We start from the raw sequence: 19,776 nt of genomic DNA on the forward strand, positions 1-19,776 counted from the left end.
ACGTCCTCCACAACTAGACTGAAGAACAAAAGGACAGCAACTTGTCTGTTCCCCTTCCCCAATTCCCCAGCACTGTTCCCTTCCCCCAATTCCCCAATAAAATCTTTAAAAAAAGAAAAAAAAGAAAGCATACCTTGATAAATCTCATCTGGGGCCATATTTTTATTCTTGGCATTTATTTAGTATTAGATTAATACTTATTGATCTGTCCCATTTAAATATTAATTTAACTTATGATTCTACATTTTTTCTTTTTAAAATACAAAATTAATACAAAGAGCTATAAAAAATAAATGCTGTTAACATGAAAAAAAATGAAGTTAGAACTACATTTTACTTATTTTGAATCTCCTTCTCATGCTTCCATCCCATTAGCAACTAAGGTTCTCAGGGCTGAATGAATGCTTTAAATGAATGATTTAAATGAAAAACAAAATTAAAACAGGCGGCATAAGTATTTCAGTACTCTCTAACTATCAGGTATTATCACCAATAGATTAGCACTCTCCCCTTAAAAAAGTTATTTCTAGCTCTCTGCCATGGAGGACACTGTGAGAAGTCTATCAGTCAGGAAGACGGCCTTCATGAGGGAACTGAATTGTCTGGCACCTTGACTTTGGGCTTTCCAGCCTCCAGAACTAGAGAAGTGGAAATAAATAATATAGTTCTTACCTGGCCAATAAACCCAGTTTTACCGCAGTAAAACAGCTGTACTCAAGATGTAAGTCAACCAACCTCACCCCCATAAGGCTTTACTATTTATCCTTCCATAGTTCTAATTTCTACAGTGGAAACACTTTCAAACATAAATTACATTTTAACATGTGTGACTTTTTATTCATCTAAAATTACTTAAATGAATGGAGTTTTAAAATATATAGTCACTCTTTCATCTATTCCTGTTCATCTTTCCTAGGCATATCTAGAGCCATGAGGTGAGAGAATAAAATATTTTGTGAATGAAAAAAAAAAAAAAGTATTTCTAGCATAATTTCTCAAAAGCATAGATAAGTTTAAAATTTCAGAAGCAAAATACAGATGTCAGTGAACACTGCAAATGTTGCTAGTATGCAAAATGAGAAAGCTAATGACTCCAAGTGTCTTAGCAATAGACAAAAGGAAACATAAAATCATTTGCCTGAGTTTCCTTCAAAACAAATTTATTTTCCATATATTTCAAACTTACTCATTGTTTAATTCTAAAGCTTGGTAGGCTGCTTTGATTCGAGCTGGAGGATTTCTTTCCCTCCATGCCTTCTGCATAACTGTAGGAAAAATATTTCAGAAAGTAGATGAGATGGTAAACATAAATAATCTTATGCAAAACGTATGAAGAATGAGCTAGGAGAGTAAATAAAGACTTAAACAACATGTTCTTAAACATAAGAAACCAGAAATTGGGGTGCTAGCTCACATTAACCATATGAGAAATGTACATTCAATTTGGAAGCTTCACATATAATAAAAAATAAATATATTGCTTCTCTGGTTTATATGAATAACAACATATAAGGCACTTAATCAAGTTAATTATAGCATTATTATACATGAACATTTAAACATCTAAATGATATTAAAATTGAGTTTGAATGACATCAGATTATAATCAATATGAAATATTCTAGTTCCTTTATCATTTTTTAAAGTTTCTTTGGAACTGTTACAAATATATAAAACACTTAAAAACAAAGTATTTGTCTAATCAATGATTCAATCCAGGAAGAATGTTTGAATTTGTATTTTGTATAAAAAGTGGTGATTAATTTAGAATATAGTACGTTTATGAAAAATGTCAGTCTCTACCATGATTCAACAAAAGTCTGAATTAGAATCTCTCTGGAATAACAATATTAGTTTTGCTGTCATTTACAGTACCAGATGTTAAATTTCTTAAAAATTTCTTAAATTTCTTAAAAACTAAACAAACAAATAAACAAAGTAGATCCATGAAACTATCTGACTTATTTCAAGTTTGATAAGAAAAATAGAGAATCTATAAATGTTGCTTTTGGAACAAAACCTACAACTGTCCAAAAAGAATAATGTGGAAAATGTTTGAGTTTTCCTTTGGAAACAAAATATTAGTCTTGGCTTAGAAAATGAGACCATACACTATACTTGTGTAACAAAATACATTTCTGATATCAAACATGTCACCAGCTAGTTGACAGCTAATGCTTCCTGAACTTGAAAAACTGATGTTTGTCAGCACCCATCTGATAATAACCAGGTAAAGAATAGCATTTTGCTGAAACATTAACATATAACATAAAATTAAATATAATACTAGACTTGCTGTTTTTAATGATGGACTTTCTCCCATGTTACATGATATTCACAAGTCAAATTCTGACACTGAATCTTTATCAACATTTTAAATGGTTTGGTATTCTAGTATATGAAGTATATATAATAATGTATTTAACCAATTCTCTTCTGATGGACAGTTAAGTTACACCTAAGCTTTTGCTAAATAAAAATATTGTGATAACCAACCACCTTTCAATATCTATCTTTGTATGCTTAACCAAGAAGTGGAACAGTTTAAAAGATTTTGAATATATATTCCCAAACTCCTCTCAATAAAACTGCATTAATTTACATTATTTCAGGCAGTATAGGAGAGTGACTGTTTCCCTATTTCCTTACCAACACTGAATAATATTAATCTTAGTACATGAAAACTATCTCATTTGCATTTGTATTTCTTTTATTTCTATTAAGGTCATCGAATCCACCTTTAAGCATTTATTATTCTTTTGTTTTCAACTGCTCTATCCAGCCTTTTAAGACTATTACAACCAATGTAATTCCAAGCCAAAGGGGAAAAGGGAAATTAAGTAGTGGAAGAAAAATATGTATTTCCTTCTAAAACAAAGTTTAGGAATAATTTAAAGCAAAATGCTGATTTAGTATTTAACTGTCTGCTTTAAGAGCGCTTGACATGCTTAAAAAATAACACAAGCAGTTAGCAATTCAAATTTATTTATTTTTCAAGTTATGTAATATTCTCACAAGCTAACAAGCAGAAAAGACACTAGCATTTATCCCAAGATCAGGGGTCATAAATGTAAGTGTCTTCAAAGACCAGGCAGAAAATATAAATGAACAAATGAACTAAAAACACATGAACTAGCTAAAGGAGAGAATCATAGCTCAGATCTAATTGATTAGTGCCAAGTGGAAATGCAGGTCCAGTTTTGCCATATTTTCCAAATTCCAAAAAGTGTAAACCTGGATTTTAATATTAAATTTCCTGATTGTTTAAATTTTGGAAAACAACAACAACAACAAAAAAACCATGAAAACAAATTATCCAAAAAACAATGCTGGCTGGCCCTGAGGATGTTTGTTCTTGGTCTTAAACAAATCAATAGGATGAGAACAAAATCTACTAATTTAGTAATTACTGATGACAAGCGTCAAGAGAAATCTGTTGCATTACACATATATACACATTTGTCTTTCTTGAATATAAAACTAAATACCTTTATGTGAGTGTCTGAAAAGATCAATATGGAACCCGGTTCGGATCCCACATATGCGGGCCAGTGACACTGCCCTCTATAGCTAAGATGCTGAACAACAGCTCAACCTGGAGCTGGGCTGCGGTGAGTCCCCAGCTACGGTGTAGGCTGCAGACCCTGCTGCAGTGGGTTGCCATGGGCTACTGTGTGTGGCCAGCAGCCAGCGTGAGCGGCCAGCAGCTGCCATGAGCGGCTGTCCAGAAGCTGGCGACTGATCTGCCTCACCCAGGAAGAGCGCAATGATGGTGCCAACTTGGGCCAGTGAAGCAACGTCCTCCACNCCATCCAGAAGCCAGCGACTGATCTGCCTCACCCGGGAAGAGTGCAATGATGGTGCCAACTTGGGCCAGTGAAGCAGAGTCCTCCACAACTAGACTGAAGAACAAAAGGACAGCAACTTGTTCCCCTTCCCCCAATTCCCCAATAAAAATCTTAAAAAAAAAAAAAAGAATATCCACAATTTTCTGAAAAGGTTATTAAAATACCCCTCCCTTTTCCAACTACATGTCTATGTGAGACAAGATTTTCTGCCTACGTTTCAACCAAAACAGCATATCACAACAGACAGTGCAAAAGCAGATACAAGAACAAGCTGTTGAAGACAACTAGACATTGAAGAGATTTAAACAAATGTAAATCAATGGCAGTATTCTGACTAAAATTATTTTTCATAATTTTCAGCTCAGGCTGCCATAACCAAATACCACAAACTGGGCAGCTTAAACAAAAGAATTTATTTCTCACAGTTGTGAGGGCTCGAAGTCTGTGCTCTGGGAGCTATAATAGCATGGTAGGTTCTGTGAGAGCTCCTTAAACTTGCAGATGGCTCCTTCTCACTGTGTCCTTACGTCTCCTCACATGGTGGAGAGAGAAACTGATCTCTCTTTCTTCCTCTTCTTAAAAGGCTACCAATCATATCAGATTAGGACCCCACTCTAACGACCTCATTGAACCTTACTGACCTCCTAAAAGTCCCAGCTCCAAATATAGTTACACGAGAGGCTGGAGCTTCAACATAGGAATTTGTGGAGCAGACACACTTCAGTCCATAAAAATATGTTAACATGAAATGGGTTTATTATTTTAAAATAATAAATAAATATTTTTAAAATTTGTTTTAATTTCTAATGTAATAAACATTGAGGATATAATCAACATATAGAAACAAAAGCTCTTTGAGGTCCTCAATAATTTTGAAGAGTGTAAAGGATGCCTGAATCCAAAAAGTTTGAGAACCATTTTCTACACAGTAAGGGGAAAGGAGGCACTAAAAGGAGAAGTATTAGAGGCAGAATAACCAATTAGGGTACTATAGCAATAGTCCAGGCAAGAGATGTTGAGGGCCTAGGTATGGGGCAATGAATGTTCAAATAAAAGAAGACAGGATGGGGGCTGGCCAAATGGCTCCGTTGGTTATGAGCACGAGCTCTGAGCAACAGGTTGCCAGTTCGATTTCCACATGGGCCAGTGACCTGCGCCCAAGCTGAGCTGCCGCTGAGCTGTCAACAGGTGGCAGGATGGCTCAGCTTGTGAGAACACGTGTTCCTAACAACAAGGTGTCCAGCTGACTTCCGCATGGGATGGTGGCTACGCTCCCCGCAACTAAGATTGAACACAGCACCTTGAACTGAGCTGCCCTGAGCTGCCGATGGGCGGCTGGATGACTCAGTGGTTAGAGCGTGTGCTCTTAGCAACAAGGTTTCCGGTTTGACTCCAACTTCCGCATGGGATGGTAGGCTATGCCCACCCTCAACTAAGATTGAACATGGCACCTTGAGCTGAGTGGCCATAAGCTGCCGATGGGCGGCCGGATGTTAACTGGACTTGGGAGATGAGCTAGCTGTGCCCTCCATAACTAAGACTGAAGGACAACTTAGCTGTTCCCCTTCCCCAATAAAATCTTTTAAAAAAAAGTAGATAGGATGGAATCAAAATAATTTTGAGCAGAATCAACAGAATATGATGGGGGTCAACTGTTTGGAGAAGTAAGGGGAAATAAAAAGAGACAGAATCTGAAACAACGCAGAGGTATCTAGCATGAGAATTGGGTACCATTGGGTACCATTAACAGATTTGAATAGGAGGGCGCCCTACTGAAAGAAGATAATTAAGAAGTTTCATTTTGGAAAGAGTGAGTTCAGGGTGCTTAGGGCCATCAAAGGTGGAGATTTCTAGCAAAGAGTCAAAAAAGTGGGTCTAGAACTTAAAAGAGAGCTTGGAGGTAGAAATTTAAAATTGGTTTTCCTGGGATATATGTCTATGAAAGATAATACAGAATAAGATGCAGTTATCTAGGGACAGAAAGTTCAACCTAAGAACAACTTTGACTCACTTTTAGGTCAATTCAAGTATTTCTTCTGTGAAACATTTTGTGGCCCTCCTTCCAAGAATAACTAACTATTCTTTCTTTTCTGTTATTGTAGTATCTTCTATACACTCTATACAAATATCTTTTATATTTTTTGCCATCACTTATTTATATGTCTGTATCCTTTACCAACCTGGAATGTTCTTAAGGTTATCTTCACTCTTATCATGCAATGGTATTCTCAAATTTATATACGATTATGTAAGATTATATAATCCATCATTGTTATAATTATTTACATATTAGACTCTGAGCTTCTTGAGGACAGATCTATGTTATATTCATATTAACATGTCTCATTGTTAGGAGTTCTGTAATTTTATGAAAGGGGAGAAAGGAGAAGGGGAAATAAAGTTACCATTGTTTCTTCCTGTACTCTTGAATGGTTGCCAACTCCATCCCTACTATTCCTGGTCAACACCCACTCATGCTTCGGGCCTCAGCTCAAATGGTACTTTCTTAGAGGCTTTCCCTGACCACATCTAAAAAAATGCCAACAACTACACTCAGGTAGTATTTTCCTACTAAAATGTATAAACGCTATATAACTCTAGTGGTTACCTTTATTGAACAAATGAGACATATGGAAATCTATTAAATTAACTCATTTGTATTATTACTGTATGATTATTACCTATAATAAATGAAATGAATAATCCAAAAATATCATTTCTATTTGGCTTTGAAAATTTTACTTTCCTAATTGCATATCATTAATAATATTTACTTTGTATTATTAGATATAGAGGAAAAGTCTATAATTAAAGTATGACAATGAAATATCCATACACGAATATCTAGGATTTTGATGTCTTTATAAATATATACAGACTGAAAAGCATTTTTCCTAACTTCGCTCTGTTGGTAGAGATGGCTAATTGTCTCTCTTCTCTCCTTTATCTAATAAGATCTCCTGCTTATTAGCTGGGCATATATATGTACACTGAGAAAATGATGCCAATTTCTAGCTTCCTTTACAGCTAGTGGTGGCTGTTTGACAAAGGTCTGGCCAACAGGAAGTAACACGAAATAGTATGTAACACTTCTGGGAAGTGTCTTGGCTGCTGTGGTGTGGGATGGGGGAAAGGGAGTCTTTCTCCTGGCCTAGTCTCCTTCCTGCTGATTGGAATGTGAATGTGATAACTGAAGCCAGAGTGACTGACTGTCTTGGACCACAAGGAAAAACCGTGTTTGGAGCTAGCAGACTAACAAAATAAGAGCCTGGGTCTCTGATAAACATTGCTCTTCCTATCAGCCATGGATTACTTGTATTTACATGAAAGACAAACTTCTCTCTGTTGTGAGTTTTCTATCTCTCACAGCCAAACACAATCTTAACTACAGCTCTAAAAACACATTAAATAAGTAGTCACCTGACAAATTCTGTCTGCTGGTTTCACTTTCTCTGTTGCTGGAAGGAAAACCTGGCTCTGCAATGGTGCTTTCTGTTCCTCCCATCAATGGTCGCAAATGGCTTACAGACACTTGCTCAATAAAAGATGTGCCATGTTTATGGAAGTACCACCATTCAAATATCTATGACAAACAGAAAATATCCTGCACTTAAAATAGAACTGATTGGCCGACATGTGAGCTCAAATTAAAAAATGATCTCAAGGTGTTCCCATTTAATCAAGTATTGTAAATGAGCTCTCCTTCCAAAAACTAAGCCAAACACATGATTCTGCAATAACACATGCCCAGCAAAAGTGAAATACCTTTTTCATAGCTTTGTCGTGAAATTTAGACAAACGTAGGAAAACTAGAAGAAATATCTGTAAATAAAGCATTAAGAAACAATATAAAATATTTATAATCTATCTGTTATGTTACATTGTCATTTTATTCTATCTATAGCATAATGAAAAAAAAAAGTTTGAGACAACTTGCATGGTGGATTAAGCCCTAGTAGGGTTAGAATGCCCACATTTGACTCCCAATTCAACTATATATTAGCTGTGTGCTTTAGGCAAGTCACTTAACCTCTAACATCTCAGAGCCTCAATGTCCTATCTATTAAATATGGTTAACAAGAATTGTAAGTGTCTTTTAAGCAATAAAATACTATTCCAGTATTTGGCAGTATAACTTACGTAGGTTAAGAGTCAGGTTGATTCCCATGTTGAACCATTTAAAAATCAAGATATTTGGGCCGGCCGAGTGGCGTGTTGGTTAAGAGTTGGCTTGGGACACCAGCTCTGAGCAGCAGGGTCCCGGTTCGGATCCCACATGAGGGCCTGTGACGCTGCACCCTCTACAGCTAAGATGGTGAACAACAGCTCGACTTGGAGCTGGACTGTTGTGAGTCACCGGCTACGGCATAGGCTGCAGCCCCTGCTGCAGTGGGCTGCCATAAGCTACCGTGAGTGGCCGGTAGTCAGCATGAGCGGCCGGCAGCTGGCGAGAACTGCCATGAGCCGCGGTGAGCGGCTGCCCAATGGCTGGTGACCGATCTGCCTCACCCAGGAAGAGCGCAATGACCACAATACCAACATGGGCAAGTGAAGCGACGTCCTCCACAACTAGACTGAAGAACAAAAGGACAGCAACTTGTCTGTTCCCCTTCCCCGATTCCCCAGCGCTGTTCCCCTCCCCNTCCAGGTCGAGCTGTTGTTCAGCATCTTAGCTGTAGAGGGCAGTGTCACTGGCCCTCATATGTGGGATCCGAACCGGGGCCCTCTGGCATCCCAGACCAGTTCTTAACCTTCGCGCCACTCGGCCGGCCCAGGATAACTGTTTAATCATGTTGTATCCCCATCATTTTACACAGTGTCCATATATTGTAGACACATAATATTTCTTGTTCAATGGATTAAATAGCATGCCCAGTCTGCCTCCAGGTAAAACACAGCCCTTCTCAAATTAAAAATAAAGTATCTTTGGTCATAAATTTCAAAAGATGTTTTCTCATTTAGAGTAAAAACCAGAAGAGAAATGGATACAGTAGAGCAGACAGGAAACAGTAATGAAAAATACAATATAAAAATACTATAGTCTGGACTGTTACACAAATGAAGTTCATATTCATATTCAGATTGATATTTTCTAGGGAATCCTCAAATAAATTTTGAAATTGAGCACATATGCACAGGAATACACTTACATTTGTAATTTTTTCTTAATCTCATGAATTCTTTGAAAAGGCTTTCTGCCATAAACCAGGGGCCAAATGTATACTTATATGTCACAAACATATGGTTTGAAGCAGTTTCTCATGATTATAAAGGTAAATACAGTCAAGATGCTGCCAACTAAATTTTGGGCTAATCATTTTATCTTATTATGTATCTCCAACTAGAAGAGCTATGATATATTTATAAAAACAAATGGTTCCATAATGCTTTTACTCTGAAACCAATGCCATAATTATACTGAAAGCAAAATGTAATACCTCCTATATTCTGCTCCTCTGAAAAGGTTTAGAGGGTTTCTCCATACCTTGCATTCTAAAAAACAAAGAAAAAAGGGGAGGAATTGAGACAGTTGAATCAAATGCATTTAAATCTTCATTTCACCCATATTAACTGTATAGTCACTATATGCTAAGTACAGTGCTAGCCACGGACAGCACACAGATAAATAAGGCATGATCTTCCTACTGTCACAAAGCATACAATTACATCTAGTCATTCCCTTATTTCTATCTTCATAGCATTTGGTTCATAATTCAATCATAGCACTTACTACAATATATTACAATGTGATTATCTGTTTGGTTTTCAGTTTCTCTCTCTTAAACATGAGCTTTTAACTTTGTTCATTTTTCTACATTTTCCTGGAGCCTAGCACAGCATTTGGAACTATCCCGTTTAAATGAATTAAATGTAGCATGAGAGTTAGTCATGTAAACCACCACCTAAACTGTGTGATAAGTGCTTTTGTGGAGATCTGTTTTGTTTCAAGAAAAAAACCGGAAGTGATTAAAACGGGGAAGGCTTTAGAATGGAGGGAACACTTGAATGGCATTGAATCACTGTAAAAGATGAGTAGAAGGTTGGTTGCCAGGTGAAGAATATTCCAAGCAGAGGAAGTAACATAAAACCACACAGCACAGACAGACTAGAGTACAGGGCAGGTGGTGAGAGGGAGAGCTGTAAATGAGACTAGACAACAGAATGAGGAAAATTGCTGAAGGAGCTTACATGCTACGTAAAGGAGTTTAGATATTATCCTTAGTCAATCATAAGTCATCAAAGGTTTATAAGCAGAAAAATAATAAATATTGGATCTTTGTTTACAACAGCAGTTCTCAAAGTATGATTCATAGAACTGCAAAATAACAACTCTTCATAATAAATGCTACGCCGTTATTTGCCTTGATATTGTAACTGTGTTGACTTGAACACAACCCTGAGAAGGGAGGGCTTCCTTAAGTTTTGCGCCCCAGGCACCTGATTTGCTTCACCCTAGTCCCAGCCCTGCAAAATCGAACCAATGGTGTAAAATCAATGGCGGGTAAAATTGCTAGTACTTCAGCATGAGTCAAAGGCAGTGACACCGAATTACACCAGTCATCATCAGATTTATTACCCCCACTTTAGTAAAACAAGACAATCCCAAGTATGATGATTGTCTCCAGTGTAAGTCATTGTTTTTTGAGCTGAACTGGCCTTTTTTTTTTCCCTTCATGGAACACCCCTTTTACTTGAAAGAGCCACCAAGAGAAAAACTTATGATTATTCAGATGGACACCTGGCAGACATTTTTTGAAAGATGAACAAAGTGGGTCTGTCAACTTCAAGGAAGAAATAACAATATTTGCTGCCAATGGTAAAATTTGAGCTTTTGAGTGAATATTAGAATTTTGAAAAACCTGTATCTGCTATCATGAGCCTGGCAATTTCCCAATCCTTAGATTTTCTGTAAGACTGGTAGTAATATTAACAAATGTGATTTTTTTAAAACTGTACAATAAAATATGTCAACATTTGGAAAATATGCATAACTCAGTGAACAAGTATTTCCTAAATGACCAATGCATGATATTATAAAATCATGCATATGGAAAAGACCCATTCAAGATATAAGATAAATTGATGGATTTTAATGTACTAGAGAGTGAAAAGTTCACTGGTGGGCTGGCCGAGTGGTGTGTTGGTTAAGAGTTGGCTTGGGACACCAGCTCTGAGCAGCAGGGCCCCGGGTTCAGATTCCACATGAGGGCCAGTGATGTTGTGCCCTCTACAGGTAAGATAGTGAACAACAGCTCAACCTAGAACTGGGCTACCATGAGTCCTCGTCTATGGCGTAGGCTGCAGCCCCGGCTGCAGCCCCTGCTGCAGTGGGTTGCCATGGGCTACCGTGTGTAGCCAGCAGCCANTTTAAAAAAAAAAAAAAGTAAAACTACAAAGAAACTAAAAGAAAACACAGATGTCAAGATGGTAAAGAGCTTTCGAAGCATAAAAGCAAAGAGAAACGTTTTTCAGATTTTACTAATTTAGAAATTTAAACTTTCCTGTCCCTCTGAGACCCACAATAATAATAGCAATTTAGCAAACTGGCTAATAAATACATTTTTAAATGTCCAATCTCATAGTAATTAACAAATAGCAAATTAAAATCATCAATTTTCACTTTTCGTCTATAAAATTAGTAAATACATACACGTTATCAAGGGTGAGGCAGGATATAGACTCACACAAACTGCTGGTATAAATGTAAATTGGCATTTACAGTTCTGTTTCCAGAAATCAATTAGGTAATAAATATCAAGAGTCTTAAAAACATTCACACCTAGTTAGGGGATGGGTATATGAAATTCCATTATACCATCCTCTCCACTTTTGTTTAGTTTTGAAATTTTCCATAATCAAAAGAGGAAAAGATTAAAGGGGAAAAAAAACAAACCTGTTCACACCCTTTGATTCAGTAATCCTAGTGCCATAAATCAACCCTAAGGAAATAATCAAAGATGTGGCTAAATGTTTATATATAAATATATCCCTTTAGTGTAAATGTTAACAGTGAAATATAATCTGTAACCCAGAGAGGGGAGCAGTAGGTCAAGTATGGTACCTGTATATAATAAATATAGTACAACCATTAAAAATCGTTTTTGAAGAAATTCATGTTTTGAAGAAATTCTGTGGGATATTCAAACATTGTGTTAAAAAAAAAAGAATGTAAAACTATATACACATTTTGATGTAAAGTTTTCTTTCTACATATGCATATAGAAGAGAGACTGTATAGAAATACCAATAGCACTTAGGAATAGGTGATTTTACTTTCTTTTTCATACATCTCTTTATTTTCCCATTTTCTAAGATGAATATGTATACATTTTATAATCTGAATAAAAACCCTTTAAAGGCACATTATAAGTGTTATTTACATATTTGATTAAAGATTTAAAGTTACTTAATAGTATGAGTTGCCTTGCTATTTTGTTTCAGCTATTTTGGGCCAGCCTAGTGGTGCGTTAGTTAGGAGTTGGCTTGGGACGCCAGCTCTGAGCAGCAGGGCTCTGGTTTGGATCCCACGAGGGCCAGTGATGCTGTGCCCTCTACAGCTAAGATGGAGAACAACAGCTTGACCTGGAGCTGGGCTGCTGTGAGTCGCCAGCGAAGGCATAGGCTGCAGCCTCTGCTGCAGTGGGCTGCCGTGCTACCGCGAGTGGCTGGCAGCCGGCGTGAGGGACTGGCAGCCCGGAGAGCTGCCAAGAGTCGCTGTGAGCGGCCGTCCAGTGGCAGGTGACCGATCTGCCTCACTCAGGAAGAGTGTAATGACCACAATACCAACATGGGCCAGTGAAGTGATGTCCTCCACAACTAGATTGAAGAACAAAAGGACAGCAACTTGTCTGTTCCCCTTCCCTGATTCCCCAATGATGTTCCCCTCCCCCAATTCCTCAATAAAATCTTTAAAAAAATAAAAAATTAAAAAATAAAGTTTCAGGTATTTTGTGACAAATTATCACAAGGAAAAAAGAAAAAGCAAACACTTTTTCACTTACCAGATTTGCTACACATTCTAAAGCCATACAAAATTATTTGTTAACAGTTCACATTATCCCCAAAATGACTTAAAGCAGTTAAAAAGTATAATGCATAATATAAAAAACCTAAACTAGAAGTAACTTTAAAAGACTCAGTAAAAACAAGAATTGAGCCTAAAAAGAAATGCATACCAGAGTTCTATATACTTGCTAAGGGTTGGCTACAGTGTGAATTTAAGCTTTGGTTATCAATAATTATCAATGCAATTCAGACTTTTACATTAAGACAAACTAATTGTTCAAAAAGAAGCATAAGTAATCCTGATACTAAGATAAGAAATTTCTCTTTAAGATCTTCATGAAGTGAATACTATATATAATATAACAAGCTTTTTAATAGCCTAAAAGGTTTTTAATAAAACACAGTGAGAAGTTCAAGGACCTGTTTCTTGCAGAATCCCTCAATACAGGCTAATGGCATCTCTCCTAAAGTCTAGCCTTCACTTCCCGGCATTGACTGTCCTATACCATCAAGTCCTTAAGCACAGGGATAACTGGTTTTTTTTGTTGTTGTTGTTGTTTGGTTTTTTTAAAGATTTTTATTGGGGAATTGGGGGGATGGGAACAGTGCTGGGGAATTGGGGGAAGGGGAACAGACAAGTCGCTGTCGTTTTGTTCTTCAGTCTAGTTGTAGAGGATATCACCTCACTGGCCCAAGTTGGCACCATCATTGTGCTCTTCCCGGGCAAGGCAGATCAGTCGNGACTGATCTGCCTCACCCAGGAAGAGCGCAATGATGGTGCCAACTTGGGCCAGTGAAGCAACGTCCTCCACAACTAGACTGAAGAACACAAGGACAGCAACTTGTCTGTTCCCCTTCCCCCAATTCCCCAGTGCTGTTCCCATCCCCCAATTCCCCAATAAAAATCTTAAATAAATAAATAAATAAAATTAAAAAAAAAAATTTCAGGGCCAGCCGAGTGGCTCAGTTGGTTAAGAGTTGGCTTAAGAGTGCGAGCTCTGAGCAACGTGGCCGCCGGTTCTATTCCCACATGGGCCAGTGATGCTGCACCCCAGCTGAGCTGCCAGTGAGCTGCGAACAGGTGGCAGGATGGCTCAGCTGGTGAGAGCACATGCTCCTAACTAGACTGCCTGGTCGATGGTGGGCTACGCCCATCTGCAACTAAGACTGAACTCGGCACTTTGAGCTGAGCTGCCACCAGATGGCTCAGTGGATAGACCATGTGCTCTTAACAACAAGGCTGCCGGGTTCGACTCATGCATGGGATGGTGGCTACGCCCACCCGCAACTAAGATTGAACACAGCACCTAGAGCTTAGAGGCCACGAGCTGCCAACGGCAAGCCAGATGGTGACTGGCGCCCTCCACAACAAAGATTGAAGAACAAAAACTTGGCTGGTCCCCTTCCCCAATTCCCCAACACTGTTCCCTCCCCCAATTCCCCAATTAAAAAAAAAAAAAGTTCAGGTTTGGAGGTAGCCATTCATTTTTAATCAAGGGACGTATAATAGGGATTCCTGCCTTGCACTTATTTCTTTTAACTGTGAAGATCAGCATTAGGATTAGAGTATTCTGGCCCTTGGATGCTCTGGATTCATGTATATTGTAGAGTGTGGAGGGAGTGATAATTTTTATCAGTTCCATGTATCAGCATCCTTCTTACTTTACTATCAAAGAATGCACTGCTCCTAAGAGAAGGTCCCCTCACAGTAAGGCAAAGGGGGTGTTAGTAAGAAATAATAAAGGCAGTGAAATCATATTCTGGCCAAGTGATAAGCTCTAGGCAAAGCTCCAAAACTTATCTTTCTATCTTATATCTAAATTTAGAAGAGAGATGGCAGTCGTGAGGATGCATGTTAACATGTTTACTTGCATTGAAAAAGGAAGTCAGACTATCAGGAAGCAAGTCTGATTTGGTTGAAAGGATTGACAATGAGAACTCACCCAGCCAATTAGGTTATATGGAGGACACTTTCCAAAGTTGAAAAAGACAAATATGTAGCTCCAAGGATTTGACAAAAATATAATTAAAGTACATGATACCATTTAGAACCTTATGTTCAAAGGAAATTAAAAATGTTTAAATTAATACAAAACTTTTTATTGTGGAAAAGCATATACATATGATAAAAGATGCTCAAGCACAAAATAATTATATTAAAATCATATGGAGGTATGGAATGGATATTCAAGAAGAAAAAGGGCTTATATAAAACTTACTACTGTTAAAGAGTATCTGTTCATGTATTTTTCAATGAATAATGATGGGTATCAAGTTGTTAGATTCCTTGAGATACATCTAAATATAGGGTGTTCCAGTTTTATTTTTAAATTTCTGTAATATGTCAAAATAACATTCTTTGCAATTATTTAACCTTATGATGTCAACTTAAAAATGTGGGCAGGAATACATAGTTTTTAAAAGTTCTTTTAGGAGGTATGTGAACAAAAATGTTTTCAGACCACAGCTTTAGTGCCTAGCCATGGTTGCTATCTGAAAACCCTGGTAATATCTGCAATTCTGCCTGTGAGAAGGAGGTCAAGCCTTAATTTCCAGAGTCACCTCAGTCCTTAAAGTTAACATACAAGACTGAGTTTCCACTGCTGCTATTTCCCCAACACCCACACTTTTGCCATTAATATAAACAGTAAGGATATAAACATAAAGCAATTCCTTTTTCTCCTATTTGCAATTAAACCATTTAATGTAATCATACCAAACATCCTTGGGTTTCCTGCTACCATCTACCCTTTCCGTATTGAATCTAGCAGATGAATATCACAAAGAACTCACTTCAGTGCTAGAAAACTGACTATTCTTCAGATCCTCATAATATGGTGACTTTCTTCTGCCTATCAACGTGGTAATAGTGGCAATGTGGCAGTTAGAGCCAGACTTGAGTTTGAAACTCAGCTTTATGATTTAAGAGCTAGATGACTTGGGCATGTTACTTGATTCCCCTCTGCCTCTGTTTCCTTTATTTTTAAAATGAGGCTGATAATAGTACCTACCTCATAAAGTGATTGGGAAAATTAAATTAGTACATTTATATAAATTGCTTATTACAGTGCTTGGTGCATAATAAGTGCATTACAAGTGTTAGCTATTATTAGTGAAATTGCTTAAGACATCTGTGACACCAAGACCACTCATTCATTCTTTCATCAAAGAATAAGTGTTAATATTTACAGTATGCCAGGCAATATGCTAGATGACAGCGATTCAAATATGATGAGAACATAGTACCTGCTTTCCAAAGTTTCGCACCGTTTTAGGGAGGACAAACATTAAAATAACATGACAAATGTTTGTGGTTGAATAAATTAATTAAAATTGTTTCACTGAGATTTGGACTAAGTACTGTAGAACTGCAGAGAAGAAGGTGTTTCATTAACTCTGACAGGAAATCCCAGAGAATGCCTCCTAGAGAATGTGACTTTTAATTTGGATCTTGGAGGATAAAAACAGAAGAAAAGATAAGGAGAGAGAGGGCACTCAAAGTAGAAGACTAATTGTGATAAAGATGTCTGTGTTTAAGCCAGACATTTAAGAGTTTCAATACTCTTTCAATAAAGAACAACTCAGAACTAAACAGACATTACTATGATCTTCCACCACTTTACATGCATCTCTAACTTATGACTGGAATAAAATATATCCCATTTTTCTATACATACCATGCCCCAATGTTTACACCTTTACCCTTTTATGTATAATTGCAGGTGTTAATTTCCCATATCACAACTAGGTACACCATTCTCTGCATAAGCAGTTGCTGCATGATTTCTGAGCTGAAAGATTTTTAAGTAATAAAAGAAGCAATTTAATATTTTAATAAAATACTTCAAATTCTTTGTAAGAAGGAAAGGTAGTGTAACAGCCTAGCTTACATAATTAGTTTCAATTTAATCTGGATTTCTTATCAATAATGCAAACAACTCCAAGCCAAATAACTGTATATTAAACTAAATAACTCTACAGAACTTTTAAAATAATTTCCATGACCACTGTTTACCCCATGAACAGATATGACACATACCTATATCTGAAGGACGTAAAAAGTCTGTGTCACAGGTGAAAAACGTCTGATGGTCCTGAGCTGACAAATTCATGTCATAGTATGTAAGTGGCTCTTTACCAGTCACCCAAGTGTATCTTCACCAAAACACAAGAAAACATGCAAATTGAATATGAGAAAGCATCTCTGCTATAACAAACATTATATAAAATTCAAAATACACTCCTACAAATTCTATTTCAGGTGGTTTTTTTTAAAATTATTTTTTATTGTGAAATACACATTTTTTTTAGAATTAGTTTCAGCTGTACAACACAGTGCAATAGTTATACTTTTTACCCCTTGAAATGACAACCCCCCTCCCCCAATCCGCCAGCCCACTTCCCCCCCGCAATAACATACATATCTATTACAATTCCCTTGACTCCACTCCGACAGTATACTCCACGTCCCATGACTATATATATATATATATATATATATATATATATATATATTCACTTATACTTGACATACAATATTATACAACATAAGCTTCAGGTGTACAGTGCAGTGATCAAGCCTCTACCCCATCCATGATGCAGCCTCCCTAGCAAGACATGTGACCATCTGACACCCTACAAAGTATTTACAACATTATAAATTATATTCCTTGAATTGTCTTTCATATCCCTGTGGCAATATTGTAGTTAACTATTTATGCTATCTAATCCCTTCCCCTTCTCCCTCAAACCCACCCCCTTATTTCAGGTCGTTTTAAAAGCTTATTACAATCAGTAAAACAAAAGACATAACCTATACAAACTACTTGGAGTATGATAATAAAACATCAAAAACTAAAAGGGAAAAGGCTAGCATATTCAACAAACAGTGGATTTTAAGGGATAAAACAATTAGGCTTTGATATATACCTTACTAAATATACTTCAATAAATTCTCAGTGAGTTAAGATTAAGTATTAAAAGTAAAACTACAGGGGCCAGCTGAGTGGCTCATTGGTTAAGAGTTGGCTTGGGAGCACAAGCTCTGAGCAGCAGGGCCGCCGGTTCGGATCCCACATGGGCCAGTGACGCTGCGCCCTCTACAGCTAAGATGATGAACAACAGCTCGACCTGGAGCTGGGCTGCCGTGAGTCGCCAGCAACGGTATAGGCTACAGCAGGCTGCCGTAAGCTACCGTGAGGAGCCGGCAGCCAGCATGAGCGGTCGGCAGCCAGCATGCGCTACCGTGAGCCACCGTGAGCGGCCNAAAAAAAAAAAAATCAAGATATTCATTTTTTTCTGTTTCCATGGTTTGTCACTGTTATAAAACAAGGAATCAAAAAAAGCTCTCTGTGCTGAATTAGCAGAATGTTTCACATTTGGACCCTCCGACCTTCTCATCTCCCTTTGCCTGACTCCTTTGGGCGGCAGCTTAAATGACATGTTCTCAGGGAACTTTTCTTGATTCCATGGAACAGAAAGTTGTGTTATGCATTCCCATGAGATCTTGTGTTTTTCTTTCAGAGTAATCTTTCCACTTGCACTACTTGGTTAAACAACTGATTTCTTTGCTATTCTTCAAGCTCCCAAGCACACTACCCCTTCAGGCAGAAGTAACACAACCTGCACAGCTAGCTTCCTCATTTCCTTCAGATCTTTACTAAAGAATCACTATTTCAGTGAGGCCTTCCCTTCCTTCCCTGTATAAAATTTCAGCCTTCTCCTCTGACACTTCGTATGACTTTTTCTGCTTCATTTTTTTCCTTTACACTTATGACTAATAGGAAGAATATATATATATTTTTTTACTTATTTACTTTCATTATATATTGCTCTGATACACTGTAAGCTCAGGATATATCCTTGAGGACAAGGATATTTTTCTGTTTTGTTCACTGTTGTAGGCCCAGTGCTTAGAAACAATGTGTGGCAACCAGTAGGTACTCAATAAAAAATTGTCAAATGAATGAATCAATGTCCATAATCATCTTCTGGGCCAAATTCCATGAGGACAGGATCTGTATTCATCTGCTTACCATGGTACCCCCAACATCTAGAAGAGTGCCTAATAGATAAAAGGGCTTTACAGTTTAAAATTGTTCAAATGACTAGTAACTAGTTTTCTATGTTTTGACTGTAAGATAAGTTTAATATCTTCCTCTTATTTATGGACAGACTATTCTGCCGGAAGTAGTGAACAAATATATTATTGTATTTAAAGAATAAACAAACACATTCACAACTACCTAAAAGATTATAACTTTTTAAAAAACTATTTTGCTATGACCACAAACAGAGGCCATCTCTCTCTCTCTCTCTCTCTCTCACACACACACACACATACACACACACACACACACACACCTGCTTTCAAACCTTTAGAAATGTTTTTTACTTCAGTAAACATAACAAATATGTTACAAAGGTGCCAATCATTTTGCACTACATAGTGGCCCAATTACTTCACTGATTAAATGCTGTAACATTTACAGAACAGTGCGAGGAAATCGAGGTGCAGAATTTTTTCTACCATGCCACTAAAGTTTTACGTTCAATCGAGAATGGCTTCTCTCTCTGCTCACTTTTACTGAGTTAGCAGGCAGTTAATTACCACCAAATATGGCCCTAGTTTGGCTTCTACCTTATGTTTTACTAAGAAGTAGGACAAAACTTCTTTAAAACAACCAGGAGAAATCACACAAGTAGAAATTATTAATGTGGCAAAAAAGACGAGGTTTATATTGGATCATAGTCAGGGGCAGTAACCACAAAGGCAACAATGACAAACTGTCCTTCATATATGAAGTGTAGGTAGTTTTTTATTAATATAATGTTAGAGCCTTTTACAACTTCCTTTTTTTTTTTTTAAAGATTTTATTGGGGAATTGGGGAAGGGGAACAGTGTTGGGGAATTGGGGAAGAG

General features: G+C 37.3%; 1 protein-coding gene across 1 annotated transcript in view; it reads right to left on the minus strand.

The window, feature by feature from the left end:
- ST7L (suppression of tumorigenicity 7 like) overlaps positions 1–19,776 on the minus strand; it is a 79,246-nt gene that overhangs the window by 53,928 nt on the left and 5,542 nt on the right. The window contains exons 3-4 of the mRNA XM_019659156.1: positions 7,269–7,431; positions 1,187–1,265 (exon numbers count right to left, since the gene is read on the minus strand). Coding sequence (XP_019514701.1) covers positions 1,187–1,265; positions 7,269–7,431 — 242 coding nt within the window. The remainder of the gene's footprint in view (positions 1–1,186; positions 1,266–7,268; positions 7,432–19,776) is intronic.

The sequence above is a fragment of the Hipposideros armiger genome, unplaced genomic scaffold (genome assembly GCF_001890085.2).
Source record: "Hipposideros armiger isolate ML-2016 unplaced genomic scaffold, ASM189008v1 scaffold_297, whole genome shotgun sequence".
In the NCBI taxonomy this organism is placed as follows: domain Eukaryota; kingdom Metazoa; phylum Chordata; class Mammalia; order Chiroptera; family Hipposideridae; genus Hipposideros; species Hipposideros armiger.